Consider the following 16,816-nt stretch of genomic DNA (forward strand, 5'->3'; position numbering starts at 1 on the left):
CCCCCCCCCCCCCCCCCAAAAAAAACGGGTTGTAGAATGATGCGTAGGTGGAGGTACATCACCCCAGAGGAAGTAATGAATGCACCGGTGCCGACGTAGCACCACGCGCTAGCAGATCAAAACTCCCCATTGCAGTAGAATCCTTTACACCCTTCTGCTGGCGAGGTCCCAACGGCGTGGAGTAATCAAACATAAAATGAGTATCATAAATAAGGTCGTGAGAATATTAAAAGACACAGTGCTACTGACACAGCCAAGAAGAAAAACAACAGCAGGACTCACCTTTTGCCCTTCTCCTCGTCGCTCCTTTTCGTCAAACGACCACCGAGATGCCAACATACCTTGTGCGGAGAAACTGGAAGACTACAGTGGCGACAGCACGGAGCGTGCCTGCTGGTCTTCCCGAGTTGGCCGCGCCAACGATGCCGCGTTGTCTGCCCTCTGTGGCGTTACCATACCATGCCAGCGCGAGAAGTACTCCACGGAGGAAGACACAGACGTGAGGTCAAAATGCGTCGTCGTGACATTCGACATTGAATGCTTAGGCAACCGCATCTCCGACACAGAATGGAATAGGGTATTAAACGCAGTGAGAGCTATCGGGCGACAACACCGACGGTGGTATCGCCTCTTGGTCCACCATACGCCTGCGTTTCTCCCCATTTGGACCGTCAAATTTAGCATATTCACGACGTAAACTATTTTTTTTTTCGGCCTGGGCACGGATGGCAGCCACCTTCGCTGCACTAGGATGCATGAATGCTTCTTTTGATTCCGCAGCCTCCGCCCAACCCCCCTCATACCTCCCCACCACGATCCATTCCCCTATACGGTAAAACTCGTGTCCCCTCCCCGTTACGTCCGTTTCCCTTGAAGGACTCCTCAAGACATTCAGCGAATTCCATGCATCGCCGTCACTTTTATATTCGTCCTCCTTGTTGTTGTCAATGCTGTTTGGTACGACAAACGATCTCTCTGAGGTCTCGCGGTGTCTTTGCTCTAGAACCATACGACGAGCCTTGGCGGCGACAATGCCCTCGATAATGCGATCCGTCACCAGATCCTTCCGAGTAATAATGCCAACGATGTGGTTTTCGGAGTTGACGACAGTCATATGGCGTAGGCCGAGAGTGCGAAACATAGTGTAGGTCCGCGGAAGTGTCGTAGTTTCGAGCACACAAAAACCAGAATGATCAATGTAGGGTGAAAGATCAATTCGAACCTCTAGTCGCGTTTCTAACGGCGGCACAGTACCCAACAAATTATCGTAAAACAGACGGGCCTCCACTTTTTTCCCAAATTCATAGGTACAGGTAGAAGGGTATGGCGTGAAATGCACGTGCCAAAGGAGAACCTCCAGTTGCTGTCGCACAATGATACCCTTGTATACTCTATCACGCACGCTTTCAATAGGAAAGGCGTTATGGCGGGTGCTTTGCAAGACGTGAATAATACGCCCAATCGTGCACACAGTCTCCAATGCCACAACAGGTGATGCCATCACATGACAAGCGTCAAACATGGGGTACTTATGAATTTCATTCTCAAAGTCAAGCATAGGCACACAACGCATTTGGAGTAGAATCGCATTAATATTTTGTGTAAATATTTCTGCTGTCTTCTTGGCAATGGTAATACCCATCATAAGCGGTAGAAGATGCTGAAAGTCGCTAGTGGTTTCCATCAGAATCGTACAAATAGAAAAGGTAAGACCCGTCGTGCCACCTAGAAAACTACCAGCACCGATGAGAGCAAAACATCCTGGATCCGCCCAGACAGAGGCCGCATGGGGCCCTACAACAGACATCGCCGCGTAGTGAACACCAATTCCAACCAATCGACCAACTGCAGCACCAATGACAAGTCCAGGAAGTAGTGTGTCGCCACCCAGCGATACACCAAGAAATAACGCGGAAGCAAGAAAATAGTTGGTTTAAAAAATCAAGAGCACAAACGCACCCAACATCTCTTCAGTATGCCAACTAAGTAGAGTTTGCACCACGGAGTCAGCATTGGCAAAGGCAAGCGAGGCGTAGGCATGAAGCACGCTCAATATTGGTTTCTCATGCCACACCTCGTTATTGCTTTCCTCTCCTGTGAAAGTGGGAGCCTGGCAGAAAAATCCATTGGCCCCATAGTACGCAACAACCGTCACATTTCGGGTTGTAATCAAAGTGGAGGGAACAGCTACGCATGGCCCGCCCATCGCATTACGAACCCTAAAGAGGGTGAAATTGTCATTCTTAGTTTGCTGTAATGTGGTCATCTGCATGCGACTGTTTTCAACCCCTGGCGGGATTGACGGGGCCGGGGCGGGTGGTGACCATCCGCCGCCACCCATCGTAACCACCACCCAGTAGTTGATTGACACGTAAACGCCTGTAAAAAGCACAGGCAACACATATCGGACAGCTTTTGTCTTCAGGCTCCACTCCAGCCAACGCCGAAACTTCAGCGCGAGACAGCTTAATCGGACAAAAAGAACCGCAGCTAAACCACAAAAAAAACCAATAACAATTGTTGGAATAAAGTAGACAATATGCATCCGCACCACCGTCTCAAATGGCACGCGAGAAACAAAGGACTGAACCATCTCAGAGATGAGTTCCCATTGCGGATAGGATTGGCGGTCACGAAGACTGAAATATGCGAAGAAGGAGAAGTATGTTTGCAGCGTCAAGGAGGATACTAAAGACGCAGCAAAGACGTAAAGGGCAAACCGCACGGGAAGAATAGTAGAGATAAGTTCCATTACTACCATCAGTCCACCAATAGCCACACCAAATGCCGAGGCAACCCCTGCTGCTGCCGCGATCACAATAATAATTCGACGATCGCGCGGGTTACGAAAGCATTCGATAACAGTTACACTGTCACATCGAAAAGAACGTCGTCGAAGAGCCTGGGCACCAAGCATGGCACCTGTTAGAATAAGTGTGCCACAGTGCCCTGTGCATGCCCCACTTGCAACACTGAAGACAATGAAACCCACCTTTGCCAGAAGCACTTTAAAACTATCCAGCATAGGATAGTTAACACCATTCAGGTACGCCATCACCTCAGGTAATCCGGACCCGATGCTCTCAGGGACGAGGTAACATATAAGGCTTGAAATCACCGATAATACCATACTAAACGAAATCCACATTAAGTACCCTTTCGCGGTGGAGCGCGGTTCAATACCGTATAGGCCAACATCAGCACCTTCAAAGAGGGCAACAACATCAAGGTCCGTGCGGTTTGTCATTGCATATCGATTTGGATCACTAAATGAAAACCCTCTAAGTCCAAAGCCTAATAATTCGTAGCGTATACCGTTCAGTACATGCAACAGAGAAACTACTGCAATGGCGATGACGCTCGACGCAATACCTAATACAAACACAAATACCCATATGAACCAACGAGGTTCTTGGCTGCGGCTCTCCAGGTGGTCCTTGTAAACTATCGTTGCAGGTTCATGTGTATCTACAGACTCATACCGCTCCATCTTCAAGCGTTCATGTGGCAAATAAAAGCGGTGGTGTTTCCTCGAGATCATCGTCCACAAACGCCTCCGCAGCGACGTGGCCTCAATGTCCTGGGGAAGTTGGGAGGAGCACGACAGCAAGGAGTCGTCACATCTCTCCGCTATTTCCTCAGCCACAAGTGGGGGTGTAAAGAAAGACATCCCCCTCCCTCTCCACCTCTCTTAACCACGGGCGCACAGCAGGTCAGTACACAGAAAGAGAGAGCCACAAACACTTCAAAAGACAAATATATATATATATATATATATATATTGGGTGTGCCCTTCACCTTCAATCCTCCTTGTGCAAAACGAGGAACAAGTTGCCACTTTGCGTCTCCCTGTTTGTTTGTTTTCTACTGAAGAGAGTCATGCGACGATCGAGGAAAAACAAAAATAAAAATGAGGCGTATTGGTGGAAATGTGTGGGTGAGCAATGAAACAACGCGGCCGCAACCAAACGAGCAAACAAGCAGCGCAGCCGTGGCAGCCCCTCCCACAATGGGCAAGAACATTTGGACGCTCTCGCCTTCATTTTTTATTTCCCCCTTAGGGAAACATCGTCGGTTACGCAACCACAAAAAAAAATAATAAATGCGGCAAGATCCACGCCAATCCCACACCCTTCGTCTCCTGTTGTTTCCACCGTGCTGGCGCATTCCACCCCACTACCAGCACAGACCCACAACAACAAAAAAAAAAAACATCGTCTCAACTGCAGTAGGTATCGTACAGTCGTTCCATAAAGGCAACGTACGCATCCTGGTCCTCACGATTCCCCACAGCCATCAGTGGATGGCGACTGTGTTTCAGTTGCAACACCTCCACTGCAGGGATCTGTGGACACTCTCGCTTCACAGTGTCAATCAGTCGATGTGTAAGTTTGTTTGGAACCCGGGTGTCTTGTGTTGACATCACAAATGCGATGGGGCAGCGAAGTTGCACCCGATCAGGGTCAAAGGAATACGGTTCATCCCCATCATAGTCACAGAAATTTCGAACAAACCACAACGAAAAACGTGGAAACCAACACGATGATGCAATCACATTATGCAGCGTATCAAATGGCGCCTCAACAACAACAAGAGAGACGTACTGTGCCAATTCAAGCGGTAGTTTCATCGCTGTGTAAAAGGTGGTGGTAGCCCCACGACTACAACCAAACAACACAAGTTTCAAAGGAAGTAATCGCCCTGGTAATGAGTGCGGCGCAACGTCGTTGTCACCCTGTGAGATAGCCGTAGCTTTATTTATGATTCGAACTGCTCGTCGAATCTCCCTCTGGCATACCGCCTGGTCCCTTTTTCCACCGATGTTTGTCATCCGCATCTGTGAGTATGCACAACGCCTAGGGTGAACGGAGAAGGCAATAGACGTAAATATCTCCTTCAGCATCAAGAGCCAATGCAAGGGGTTGAAGCTGCACTTGTTATACACTATCTCGTCCATTTCAGGAGATGCCATAACATTGTGCAGAAGCCTCGGTGCCACACGACAGCTAGCATGGTAAAGCAAAGGAGGGTCTTCCTCTGCTGTCAGCATACACTTTTCATGCCCCATTTGAAAGGCTACCAATTCGGCTTCTGAATGGTCTTCGCTTGCCACCAAGCCAACATGAGGTCGCCAGCTACACGTATTTTCAAGAACATCTACGCCATCCACGCCAGTGTAGCGCGAGAGCTGGGACCGCTGAGCTGTGATACCGGGAGTGGCCACTGTAATGATATTGTGACGGCATGGGGGACTATCTTCATACTGTTTTAGCCTTGGAATCATCCTCCAGTTTGTTTACCTGTAACGCACCACCGCCACCACCACCAAAAAAAAAAAGGCCTTGCCGGCCCCACAACTCGATACAACTCGCAGAAAATTAAAACAAAAAACAAAACAAAACATGAAGCAAAGGCTATTTTCATTTATTCTCTTCGGTTAGACAAGGACGTAAAACCTTTTTTTTTTGATTGTTTGTGTGTTAAACCTCATCCGGATATTTTTCTTTTCCTTCTCCCCACCGCCAACTCCCTGTCTCCTGCCTCCTCAATAGAGCTCCTCAAAGTCATCAAGCGCGGCCAGCGCGGACTGAATCTGGTCACGTTGCCTCCTTTCCTGCGGCTCATCCCCTGGGTCATTATCATCGTAGTCATCCTCCGTATCGCTGATTTGGCCGGCCACCGCAGTGGTTCCATCTTTCTTCTTCAACGCAGGAGGTGTCGCGTCAGTTATGGTTGTCGTCACCAGTGATGTCGCAAAACCTAAATCGGCGGACGCCGCCACCTTAATGTTCTCTGTATCAACACCAATAAGCTGCAACAGCTGGTCTGCCCGCTTTGCCTCCCGATTGCGCCGCTCCTCCGCAAGCGACTCCAGCACCGGGTCAACGCGAGCGCGGTAGGCAAGATACTCACCAAGCGTCTCCTCCACCTGTTCACGGATCATGTCTTGCACCTCATCTGTGTACCTCGCTGGGGCAAAAAAGACATCATACGCCGCAGTTTCTGCCCCCTCCTCGCCTCCTTGAGCACCAGAAGCGCGTAAAAAAAAGCGCGACGCATACAGAACCTCCATCCGATGCATCTCGTCGTAAAGCCGCAAAACCTCCAATACCTTGCCCTTTGTCATTTCTAACAGGGCACGACTCTTCTCATACTTCTCGGTGAGTGGGGCAAGGTACTGCTTCTGCTCTGCAAGGTCATCATTTATAATTTTAAGCTGCGTCGTTTTGCCAATTTTCTCTCGCCCTAGCGTGACATTTAACCGCTGTTGTTGCTCCTCACGCTTTGCGGCATTAAGGATATTGTGCATGTTCGCAAACGCCGCAGAGCACAACAGGCCACCTGGACGTCTCCTGCTTGGGGTCGGTTTGGCCTCTGTGCGGCTCGCAGTTGATTCGGTGTGGCTTGTAGCTGAACTTTCTGCTTCCTCCTGCTTTAGCAATTCATCCAGCGAGGTCTGCAGACGTGTCCGTTCCTCTTCTAGTCTGGCGAGAAGAGACTTAAGGCTGTTGTAGCCTCGCTCAACAATGCGCGTGCCTTTACGCAACATTTCAAACCGATGAACCATCGTCGCAGTGTGCCGGTACAGTAACTCGCGTTGAGCCCTGGTTAGAGGCTCTGGGTAGTCCTCGTGGAGACGCAGTGTCGCAGCACACTGCATCTCTTCATTGTCGCTGCTGGTTTCTAACGCTTCCTCTCCCTCCGCTTGAAGCGCACCTAGATTGCCGCTTCGGTTTTTGCCATGCATGCACAGACATGCATGCGGCTCCGACACGGATGCTCCGACGTGAGAATCCACTGCAGCAGGCAGCATCTTCTACCACTATTTTCCCTCTTTTTTATCTGTTTCTACTATTAAAGCGTAAGTGAGTGATCAAATATATAGTTACACATATATTGTTTTTTTTTTTTTTTACTATAGCCGTCCAAGAAAACAAATCCGCAGCAGTAAGAGGCAGATGGTGAGAAATGAAGAAAACAAAAACGCACACAGCAACAAAAACAATCAAACAACAATGCAACGATAAAAAAGAGGAGTGCGTGCGGGTGAGCAAGGGGAACGTGGAAAACTCACTTACACAAACGATAGCAGACTCCATTAGACATATTTTTGTCTTGTTTTGCTTTGTTTTTACACTTTTTTTCCTTTCTCATGGCAGTATAAGTATATGAAAGGAAGTATGAGAGTTAATCTCAAGAATTGAGGAGGAATGCTCTTCCCAAGGTGTCCCACAACCAAACCTCAGACTTGTTGTATTCGTATTCATTTTTTACTTTTGTAAGCTCCTTCAATGCTCTTGGACGGCTGCTTCATCACAGCATTGGCCCTTTTCCAGCTGCAGAACGTGATGACCTTGCTTAAAGGACTTTTCCGGGCCAACGTAGCGCTCCAGAGAGGTCGCAATAATGACATTAAGGTCTCGCACCAATGCCGCATCCTCAGAACTGAGACGGAGTACTCCACGGTCGCACAGCTCCCACACACTTGTTGCTGGAGGAAGAGGGGAATCATGATCCTCGTGCCCCGCCGTGTTTCCAGTCTCACCACTGTCCATGTAAAGTGCAGGACCAACTCTCCCTTTGCCGTCAAATTGGGCAAGATAGTTGCCTATGGTGGTGAGTGTTCTGTACATATCCCGTCGCAAAAGTGCATTCTCGTTCCGTGCCAGACAAAGTTCGCGTCGCAGACATTTTGTCAATGACTCGTCGTTAGAGACGTCAGTACTTGTGTCGTCTCTGATCTCAGCTTTTTCTTGAAGCCGTGGGTTGGTACAGGCAGTAAAATGATGGGGTGGCACAGGTTCTCCTTCTTTAGTCACTTTCAATAATGACGTCTTCGGTAGATAGCAGGCACACCGCCAAGCCGCCTCCGTGGACTGTTGTCGCTCCAGCAACGAAGTAAATAGATCTGCGGGGGTGACACTTATCTTCCGTCGCCTGTTATCAGCGGGGTTTTGTCGCTGCCTACTCATGTGCCTCTGCTGCTGCCGCCGTACACGCATCTCCGCTAGCATGCGGTCAATCTCATTGTCGTAAAAGTACGGACCCGGGGAGATGAATGCCATTCCCTTGCAGCCTGCCGAGTATTTCCGTGCAATCAGCAAAAACACAGTCTAAAAGGCGCATCGCCCTCAGAAGGGACAGGACCGCAACCCAAGCAATCAGGTAAAAAACAAGAAACAAATCAACGCACAGACATACAGACAAGAGGCAAAATAAAAGTAAAAATAAGCGACAAATTGTTAACATCACCGAGGGTATTATCCACACAGAAGCTGTTTCCTTTGTTCCGTTGCCGTTTCTGGTACACTTTTCTCAACACATATAAATATATACGGCCCTTTCATCAACCCTTTCTATTTCTTCTAGCCCTTCTCTCTTACGAAGGGGCACATATATATATATATATATATATATTATATATATATATATATGTAGGTATATATATATATATGTGTGCCACGAAGCAAGGTTTCAGACACACAGACTCCTCTACTCGCCAAACAAAAAGAAAAGGAAAAAGGGTGGTTGAGAAAGCTATTTGAAACAAATCCAGAAAGTTCTACAACGCCTAAAAGTGCAAACAATGTGTGAGAAAAAAAAAAACAGCATTGATTGCATCGGCAACTGCACAAACTGACACAGACACAGATGCTCTACGCACGCACAACTGCCCACACCCATGCATCTCTCTATCTCTCTCCATTCTCAGCAGCACGCCCACACGCAACAACAAAAAGAAAAAAGGTTAGATATATGTGTGTGCGTGCGTGGAACGTAGATAATAAACAACGAATATAACAACGACTAGTAGTAAGGGAAACCCCCTTGGGAAAAAAAAAATGAGAGTGAGTAAAAAGAGGAGGGTCCAAGAAAAAACCATGCTGTACGCATATAGAAACATGCAGTAAAAAAGTGTCCCTGCTTTTGTTCGTATTATCTTGTTTCTCTGAGTGAGCAGAAAAAAAGGTATTACTGTGTTCATTTGCGACTTTGCTCGCATTCCGTCCAAATTCCTCCCCTCCCCCCCCCCCTCGTTTCTGTGGCTTGAAGCTATTGTTCCTCTGCTCATTTTGCCCTCCTTCACTATTTATTTTTCTCTCTTCTTTCTCCGTTTCCCTGCTTGTCCTCCTCACGTCACAACAGTTCCCGTTTAGCACAAAAACAAAAACAACAGCACGAGGAAAAGGAGAACGCCATAATATATATATATATATATATATATATATATTAACATGAACAAAACAAGAAATCGCTACATACGTGCAGCACGCGTCAGGTAATCCCGTCCCTTCTCTCTTCCTTCTTGCCTTCCCGTGTGCGTTTCCAGCTGGTGCTCCTCACGTGCCCCTCTCTCACGGCAATCCTCTTTTCCCTCATACCTTTGGGGCGTATGCCTCTAGATGAGTGCATGCGATACGTCAAATGCAAAATGTGGGAAAAAACCATCAAACGAAAAAACGACATGTATTAATCGCGGGCTAACACCGTCACAATCTCCTTCACCTCCTTGCATAGTACATGTTATACGCAGGGAAAAAGGAGTGGAGGGGCGTTGAAAAAGGTGCGATCCTTGTTTGCATCCCCACGAGAAGCACATATTCCCACCACCACAAAATTTCATCAACAGCCCATATCCTACTTTTTTTTTCGTTTAAGTCGCGTTTTTTTTTTTTTTACACCAGTGTTCAGTCTCGCCCATGACATGTTCAATCCGCTCGCCTGCTTTTCCCCCCGTGTGTCAGTTCATCCCTTCTCAGTTTATTTCTTTTCCTTGCACCTCCTGGTTCCCCTCTCCCCTTCCTTGTTCCCATCTATACTCACTCCTTTTTCTTCCCCTTCAGAAAAAAAAAAAAAAAAGGGTGATCCCTCTACGACTGAGCCTCGTTTTCCTCGTCGTAGTACCACTCATCCTTCTCCGGATCGTACCACATCTCGTTCGTCGGGTCATAGAACTGGCAGCTAGGAGGGTGGAAGTATAGGTTCTCCTGCTCTGAGTAGTAGAAGGGTGTACCGTCCGTCCTTACCCAATTACCGTTCGGCAAAATCAGTGGATTGCCTTCGTCATCAACCTCCTGCTTTGAGGTGGCGTTTGATGCCGCACGCTTGTTGTCGCTGCCGCCCTGGCCTGCAACTACCTTCCGTGGCCCGGCCGGTGATCCAGTGTCAGTCACCTCGCCGTTGCCAGCGCGACCCACAAAGGTTGTGGCCTCATTTTTTTTCGTCTCATTAGGCTGCTTTGCGCGTTGTTCAGTAGGAGCGGCAGCGGGCACAGTGGAGATGTTGGGGGTTGGAGTGTTATCCTGCTTCGTGGTGGGTGGCTGCGTAGTCGGCCCCTTCGCCTTTGAGTTTTTGCATCCCATTTCTCTTCCGTGATTTGTTGCAGGTTCACGAGGAAGGACGTGTGGAGTGGAACACGCTCAGACTTCCCTTTTTGCTCTGAATGAGCAAATAAAAAGGCTGGCGCAAATACCAAGTTAAAGCCTCTGTGGAATCAACAAACAAGGACATTTTTAAGGCAAGACAAAAATGCGGTAGGGGAAACAAAAAGAAGGCAACGACAAAATAACCCGCTCGGCTGCGAGGGAGAGTCATTAATGTTCACCGTAAGGAAAAACAACAACAACAATAACAATAAATTCTTTTTATTTTGTTGTATTTTTCTGACGCTTTATTTCATCGTAAAAAAAAAATTTCCACTCCTTCTGTTGATGCCCTTCACTTCCACACACACACACACACACACACACACCACCACCGTGTTGTTATGCGTCCTTAACACCGTGTTTTGTTTTGTTTTGCCTTTCGTCGTTGTACCCACCACCGTCATTTGGCTCGTTGGTACACCTCAAGTGGTGGAAGTCGCGAGAAGACCTTGATACATGCCCGCACGCATAGGGTCGACCCGCACCAACTCCGCAGCGAGTTCCCGCAGGCACCATCCACGATCCTCCTCAATGTCACTAGTGCCACTGAGTGAATCATTGGGGCATAACGCTCTCCGTATATCACGTACCAATGCAGTCACTGCCGCCGCCGTCCTATTCTTCACGTTGTCATTGCTATTTTCGGACACGCAGGAAGCGAGTAGTGAGGTAAAAAGGTAGTAGCGAGGCCAGTACATATCTGCCTCATCGCCAAGCCGCTTTTCTTCGGTCAAAAGCTCTATACACGACTGAATTGGACGCATTATAAAGTCGTCACACGCAGCATATGGGGCAGGTAAGATGTGTTCCAGAGTTTCGGCTGCCCTTCTGAGAAACTGAGCATAGTACCACGCCGATTGATCCGACGGATCACAGTAAATCGCAGTGGTAAAAAGCGTCAAGTCCTCCTCCAGCTGCTCCCACGCCTCTCTCAAAGTAGCATCACGCATAACATCATCCCCAAGCCTTTGCTGCAGACGTTGAAGCGCCGTTTTTATGATTAATCCACGCTGATGCCACGCGCTGTAGTTGGAAAAGTTTCTCTGCACCATTTTTGTAGTAAAGTTTAACTCCTTCAGCTCATCAGGAGTGAAAAACAACCCGCGCGGTTCCACAACACCCTCATCACCACATGACTGAGGCTGCTGTTCCTGTAACTGCCTCGCCTTGGGCACCTCCTTCTCAGCCGGGTTCTTGGAACTGGCGGAAGCAGTGTCGACGGAACAGTGCGCGAGGAGGTTATCCATGTATGCAATTTCGCTCAACGCCCATCGTCGATAGTTCCACGCGTGAAAATTACGTTCATCCACCGCAAGCAACGCATCGCACTGCTCCTTCTCCCTTATCAAGATGGACGACCAGAAACGCACCTCCTCAGGGCACTCCACCCTGACAGAAGGGCCTTGCCCAGGGACACCAGCGGCATCTGCAGTGAGAAGGGCATCTTTGGCAAACCGTTTGAGCTGCGCAAAAATCCAGCGCCGGTGCAGAAACGCGACGTACACCTTGTAATCGCGAAGAAGTATCTTTGAGTTAAGCCTCAATTCTTCCTTGAGAAACTCCATCTTTCTTTGTACAGCAGTCTGCCTCTTCTCTTCTTCAACCCGCGATGAGGGGAACGACGTATTTACCGCTGTATCACCCCCCTCCATGCATGCGATTTCCTTGGCGGGCTCGTTTGTTTTCACGTCTTCTTCCTGCTGTTCCCGCATTTCCCTCCAGAGATGCAACAGAACATTGCGTCGGTAGTTGTACATCGAGTACGCCTCTGGGTTCTTGCAGAGCAGCTCCGACAGCTGCTGCAAAACCGCCTCAGAGTAGATCTGACGATCACGCTGCCGCAGCATAGAGTCATGGAGGGAGGTGAATGCCTGCACCTCGGCAAGATCGCGCTCCCGCGCCGCCTCGTTAATCTCGTGGCGCACCTTCCGTTGATCGTGCATCCCCGCACACAAGCAACTCCAAAAAAACGGCACCACCTAACAGCTCAATAAGAAAGAAAAAAAAAAAGAGGGGGGGGGGGGAACGTGCACACAGAGAAGCGCAATCCGTGCTCCTATAGAGTGCGTATCACACTAAAATCACGGACAAGTAATACCCACCAAAGTAAAGGGAAATAAACAGGCAACACATACACGCGGACATGGAAAGAGAGAGAAAGCAAGAGAGAGACTCATGGAAAAACAAACCAACGTGTGTGTACCCAATGGGCACACTACAAACTCTGGCGTTTTACAACATCAAACAAGGAAGGCAATCACCTATACACTCGGAGGCGAAACCCTACAGAGCCCAGAGACACAAAAGCATCCCCAACGCGTCTAGTTCAGGTTTCCTATGTGCGCCTGTTTTTAGAGTGATGACACCACAGCCGGAGAAAAACAGAAACAGAAACAACAAAAAGGCTGCACCCGCCGTATTCCAACACGGTCATGGTTAAAATTTCAAATCAATTAATAAAACATCTGAGTAGTCGAACAAGACGAACCCTCGGCGTCTTATCCCGACAGGGTCACACCTTCCACCCACCTGCCTCTAGAAGGAAAAAGTAACTTTCCCCTCCTAACCCTAAAGAACAAGTAAAAAACAAAACAAAACAACACACCGGTGCACAAAAGGGTTGTCACATTCCGTGTTGTTTTGCATCCAATGTGTGGCGCACACAGAGAAGAAAGATAGCACCAGCAAACAAAAGGTTTGTGACGCAACTGACACATATCGGGACACAGAAACAAGTACACGTATGTATAATTATAAGCAAAAGCTCCCAGCCACGCGCCCATGGCGGCCGAAAGTATAAAAAAACATACAACTTTTTTTATGTTCCCCCCCACCCCTTTTTTTTTCTTTTTGGAAGCCATTTAATCGCTGTATCATATGCCCGCTTCGTTTCCTTTCCACTCCCCACCACCACATTTCTCGACTTGTCCATCCCACCCCTTCTCTCGCCAGTGCTATTCCGCACCACGGTAGAGTTCCAAAGTATGTGTGAAAAGTCAATGACATCGTCACCCTTCGACTGTTACTGTTCCCGCAGGTATTTCTTTTAGGAAGCAGTTTAAAATCTTCACTAGCTGCGCTTTGCGATCGATGGGTTGCAAAGATTCTCCAGGTGCCACCGCGTCCAGTGTGCAGTGCCACGGACTTTGCCACGAAACACCTTCCACCACCACCACCGTGATATCGCACCCACCACAAGACTCCACATTGCATACATGACGCAGACCATCCACTCATATGCCGTTAATGGAACTGTTGACATCAGGCGACCGCCGTACTGCACAATACATACCTGCAAAACCACAATGAGAGAAACAATCAGCAACAGGCCTGAACTATCTCCCCATCGCCCAAAGAAGGTTTCCTCCTGAGTTAAAAGGCGGGCATTAAAAAAATTCATCACCTGCATGATCACAAACACATTGAACACAATGGAGAGATGCTTGGGTCCGAAGTATTCAATACTGGAGAAAATGTCCGGCAGTCCCTCACCTACATGCCTGGTTTTAAAATGCTTATTACCAGAAAAAAGGAGATGCATCTGCAAAACAAACTGAAACCCGCCCTGTGTTGCCACCTGAAACCACATACTAGGAAGAATCACAGGGGCATTACGGGACTCTGGAGGACGTGAGAGGAGCGCGGACTCAGAAGGCAACTCTGTTGCGAGCGCCAATGCCGCCAAAGTATCCATGATGAGGTTGAGCCAGAGCAATTGAACCGGCTTCAGTGGTGACATATTTTGCTCATTCATGAGAGCCCCAGAGAAAGCAATCAAACACGCCACACAGTTCACAGTTAACTGAAACTGCAGAAACTTCCTGATGTTGCCCTTTACATTACGGCCCCACATGGTTGCCTTCACCATACCGGCAAAATTATTGTCAAGAAGCACAATGTCAGAGGCACGTTTTGCCACATCACTCCCAGTATTCATCGCAAATCCCACATCACTCGATTTAAGGGCTGGGGCATCGTTTGTGCCATCACCGGTCACTGCCACCACAGCCAGAGGGTTGTGTAGCTTTAAAAGCCGCAGAACGCGTTTCTTGTCTAGTGGGGTGGCACGGGCTAAGACACAAATATTTAGCATGAATTTATCTAGAAATTCTTCATCTTTGAGGCTGCGAAAGTCCGTTCCACTCATTACATAACCCTCCGCAATGAGAGTTTCCACCGCCCGCAACGACGCAGGCGAACCTAGAGACAAAGAAGTGTGACAAGTATCAAAATCTGAGGGTCGCGCCAGATCTAGTAAACCACAACGGGCTGCAATATTGATGGCCGTGAGCATCGCGTCACCTGTAATCATAATCACACGCAGGCCAGCACGGGCACACAGCTCCAAAGACCTTGGCACCTCGGGACGAATTGCCTCCTCTAACGCGATAAGCACCACGAAAGTTAACGGGATATTGGGTGGAGTAAGCGGCATGCCAGAGAGTCCTACAGCTTCTTCCAAAGGGTTAATGTCCCCGTAGGCACAGCAAACGGTACGAAGGCCGGCCTCCGCATAGTCTTGCAGAATACTCTCATAGTACACACGACGCGCATCGTCCAGCGGGGCAAGGCGGCCATTCTCTACAACAACACTTTGACATGAAGCAAGTACCATCTCAGGCGCTCCACTTACGTAGACGCGATAGATTCCATTTGGAAGCTTGAGTACCGTCGTGCTCTTTTTTTGAAGCGAACTAAATGGAAAACGAACACATGATGATTTATCGCGCATAACGGCCAACAGTGGTTCCTCATCATAGGAAAAGGGAGTGATATGCCCATCCTCTGCAACAATGCAAATACTAGACTTTAGTTGCATTAAAGCTTCCCCAGTTCTACTGCGCACTCGCCCCAACTCCGGATCTAAGGTATTAGCAGCAACACACTCCATCAGGTGTGCAGCAGAGTGTGGAGAGGAAACCGTGACAATGGCGTCAAGGCCAGGTATTATCCCATTTAAATTATTCCCCTCTCTCAAGTAGCTGTGACCTTGAAAAAAAATACGAGCAAGTTTCATCTCGGGCAATGTAATCGTGCCCGTCTTGTCCGTGCAAAGTACCGTCGCCCCACCCATAGTCTCACACGCTGCCAAGTGTCGTACCAGATTTCCATCTTGTAGCATGCGACGCATGGAATAGGCAAGTGAAATGGTCACCGACAAAGGAAGCCCCTCAGGTACTGCGACTACAGCGATAGCAATGGCCGTAGTCAGGTTTTCAAAAAACTTCATGGCAGAGAATGGGCTTCCATACACCACAATCCGATATGCTTCTTTTAGAAAAAGCGCCGTAAATGTTAATATGGCCGCCAATAAACCAAACTTTCCAATTCGTTCTGCCAACGCCTCAAGCTGGTCCTGTAGGGGGGTATTCCTCTTCTCGGTGCCATGAATTGTCATGGCAATCTCTCCAGCAAAACTGCGTTCCCCCACCGCACAAACAACGGCGACAGCATCTGAAGAACCGTCAAGAATACTGGACCCACTAATCAAAAAGGGGTCACTATGGAGGTCCTTCACGATTTCCTCATTTTCACCCGTTACACTGCACTCATCGCATACAATGTGACGGTTGTCAAATAAGATGGCATCAAACGTCAGTTCCATACCTGCAGAAATTTGAACAACATCACCCACAACAACATCCTCGCTACGTATTTCCATCGGTCGAAGAAGCAACTCCCCGCCTGAAGCAGTTTCATAGCGCCAAACGAGTACAAGCTGCCTAGTCTGATCCTCACTTTCAATAATATGAGCAAATTGTTCCTGTTTCCTGTAATTATTCAACGCACCCAATGTCACAACGATGACAACGGAAAGAAAAATGGCCGCACCTTCTACCCATCCCGTACTTAGATTGGCGTTTCCCTCACGATACTCCGGCGTTATCATACCTACCACAATGGATAAAACCGCTGAACCAATGAGGAGTTGCAGTATTCGATCACCTTCGACAGATTCCTTGACAAACGAGATGAAACTTTTTTTGGGAATACGCGCTAAATAATTCGCACCAAACCGCTCCCGTCGCTCGTGCACAGAGGTGTCCAGTATCCCGCCACGGATGCCATGGATATTGTTCCACGCCATGAGATTCTCACAGTGAACATCAAGCAGATTCAGAAGCCCTTGGTGCCCGGCTATCTCAGAACTAAACCGCCCAATGCGCTTGTGCCCTATGATGTCTGGAAGCGCAGTTATGAGGGCGTTTGCTGCACACTCCCGAGCATTCGTCGAACAAATAGGAACACTGGTGTGCCCTCTTTGCATCCAAGAACAAGAGTATAAAAGAAACAAAAAAAAAAGATGGCGGGGAGGACGATGTAATCTAATCACAGTGTTCCACCTACAAAAAAAAAAAACCTTTACTATAAGAGTTAACAGGAAAAAA

General features: G+C 48.3%; 8 protein-coding genes across 8 annotated transcripts, besides 10 other annotated features; all 8 read right to left on the bottom strand.

Moving 5' to 3' along the window:
- Positions 1-17: a microsatellite.
- A 563-nt stretch (positions 18-580) lies between these two features.
- On the bottom strand, positions 581-1,807 carry TraAM80_00608 (chloride channel protein; the record flags this gene model as incomplete). Its single annotated transcript, XM_029377679.1, has 1 exon — positions 581-1,807. One exon carries the CDS (start codon positions 1,805-1,807, stop codon positions 581-583), a length of 1,227 nt encoding a protein of 408 aa, XP_029242447.1.
- A 126-nt stretch (positions 1,808-1,933) lies between these two features.
- Positions 1,934-3,670, bottom strand: TraAM80_00609 (putative chloride channel protein; the record flags this gene model as incomplete). The annotated part of the gene is made up of 1 exon (XM_029377680.1): positions 1,934-3,670. One exon carries the CDS (start codon positions 3,668-3,670, stop codon positions 1,934-1,936), a length of 1,737 nt encoding a protein of 578 aa, XP_029242448.1.
- Positions 3,671-3,756: 86 nt separating this feature from the next.
- Positions 3,757-3,782: a microsatellite.
- A 437-nt stretch (positions 3,783-4,219) lies between these two features.
- Positions 4,220-5,284, bottom strand: TraAM80_00610 (uncharacterized protein; the record flags this gene model as incomplete). Its single annotated transcript, XM_029377681.1, has 1 exon — positions 4,220-5,284. One exon carries the CDS (start codon positions 5,282-5,284, stop codon positions 4,220-4,222), a length of 1,065 nt encoding a protein of 354 aa, XP_029242449.1.
- Positions 5,285-5,308: 24 nt separating this feature from the next.
- Positions 5,309-5,328: a microsatellite.
- A 46-nt stretch (positions 5,329-5,374) lies between these two features.
- Positions 5,375-5,403: a sequence feature (A-rich).
- A 142-nt stretch (positions 5,404-5,545) lies between these two features.
- TraAM80_00611 (uncharacterized protein) lies at positions 5,546-6,814 on the bottom strand (the record flags this gene model as incomplete). The annotated part of the gene is made up of 1 exon (XM_029377682.1): positions 5,546-6,814. The coding sequence occupies one exon, from the start codon at positions 6,812-6,814 to the stop codon at positions 5,546-5,548; it is 1,269 nt and encodes a 422-aa protein (XP_029242450.1).
- Positions 6,815-6,976: 162 nt separating this feature from the next.
- Positions 6,977-7,017: a sequence feature (A-rich).
- A 272-nt stretch (positions 7,018-7,289) lies between these two features.
- Positions 7,290-8,066, bottom strand: TraAM80_00612 (uncharacterized protein; the record flags this gene model as incomplete). Its single annotated transcript, XM_029377683.1, has 1 exon — positions 7,290-8,066. One exon carries the CDS (start codon positions 8,064-8,066, stop codon positions 7,290-7,292), a length of 777 nt encoding a protein of 258 aa, XP_029242451.1.
- Positions 8,067-8,394: 328 nt separating this feature from the next.
- Positions 8,395-8,455: a microsatellite.
- Positions 8,456-9,202: 747 nt separating this feature from the next.
- Positions 9,203-9,232: a microsatellite.
- Positions 9,233-9,872: 640 nt separating this feature from the next.
- Positions 9,873-10,364, bottom strand: TraAM80_00613 (uncharacterized protein; the record flags this gene model as incomplete). The annotated part of the gene is made up of 1 exon (XM_029377684.1): positions 9,873-10,364. One exon carries the CDS (start codon positions 10,362-10,364, stop codon positions 9,873-9,875), a length of 492 nt encoding a protein of 163 aa, XP_029242452.1.
- A 249-nt stretch (positions 10,365-10,613) lies between these two features.
- Positions 10,614-10,639: a microsatellite.
- An 87-nt stretch (positions 10,640-10,726) lies between these two features.
- Positions 10,727-10,753: a microsatellite.
- A 96-nt stretch (positions 10,754-10,849) lies between these two features.
- Positions 10,850-12,370, bottom strand: TraAM80_00614 (geranylgeranyl transferase type-2 subunit alpha; the record flags this gene model as incomplete). Its single annotated transcript, XM_029377685.1, has 1 exon — positions 10,850-12,370. One exon carries the CDS (start codon positions 12,368-12,370, stop codon positions 10,850-10,852), a length of 1,521 nt encoding a protein of 506 aa, XP_029242453.1.
- A 631-nt stretch (positions 12,371-13,001) lies between these two features.
- Positions 13,002-13,031: a microsatellite.
- A 466-nt stretch (positions 13,032-13,497) lies between these two features.
- Positions 13,498-16,695, bottom strand: TraAM80_00615 (putative calcium-transporting ATPase; the record flags this gene model as incomplete). Its single annotated transcript, XM_029377686.1, has 1 exon — positions 13,498-16,695. The coding sequence occupies one exon, from the start codon at positions 16,693-16,695 to the stop codon at positions 13,498-13,500; it is 3,198 nt and encodes a 1,065-aa protein (XP_029242454.1).
- Positions 16,696-16,816: the final 121 nt, after the last annotated feature.

The sequence above is a fragment of the Trypanosoma rangeli genome, assembly GCF_003719475.1.
Source record: "Trypanosoma rangeli strain AM80 chromosome Unknown Tra_15.4_contig_00011, whole genome shotgun sequence".
NCBI classification, from domain to species: domain Eukaryota; phylum Euglenozoa; class Kinetoplastea; order Trypanosomatida; family Trypanosomatidae; genus Trypanosoma; species Trypanosoma rangeli.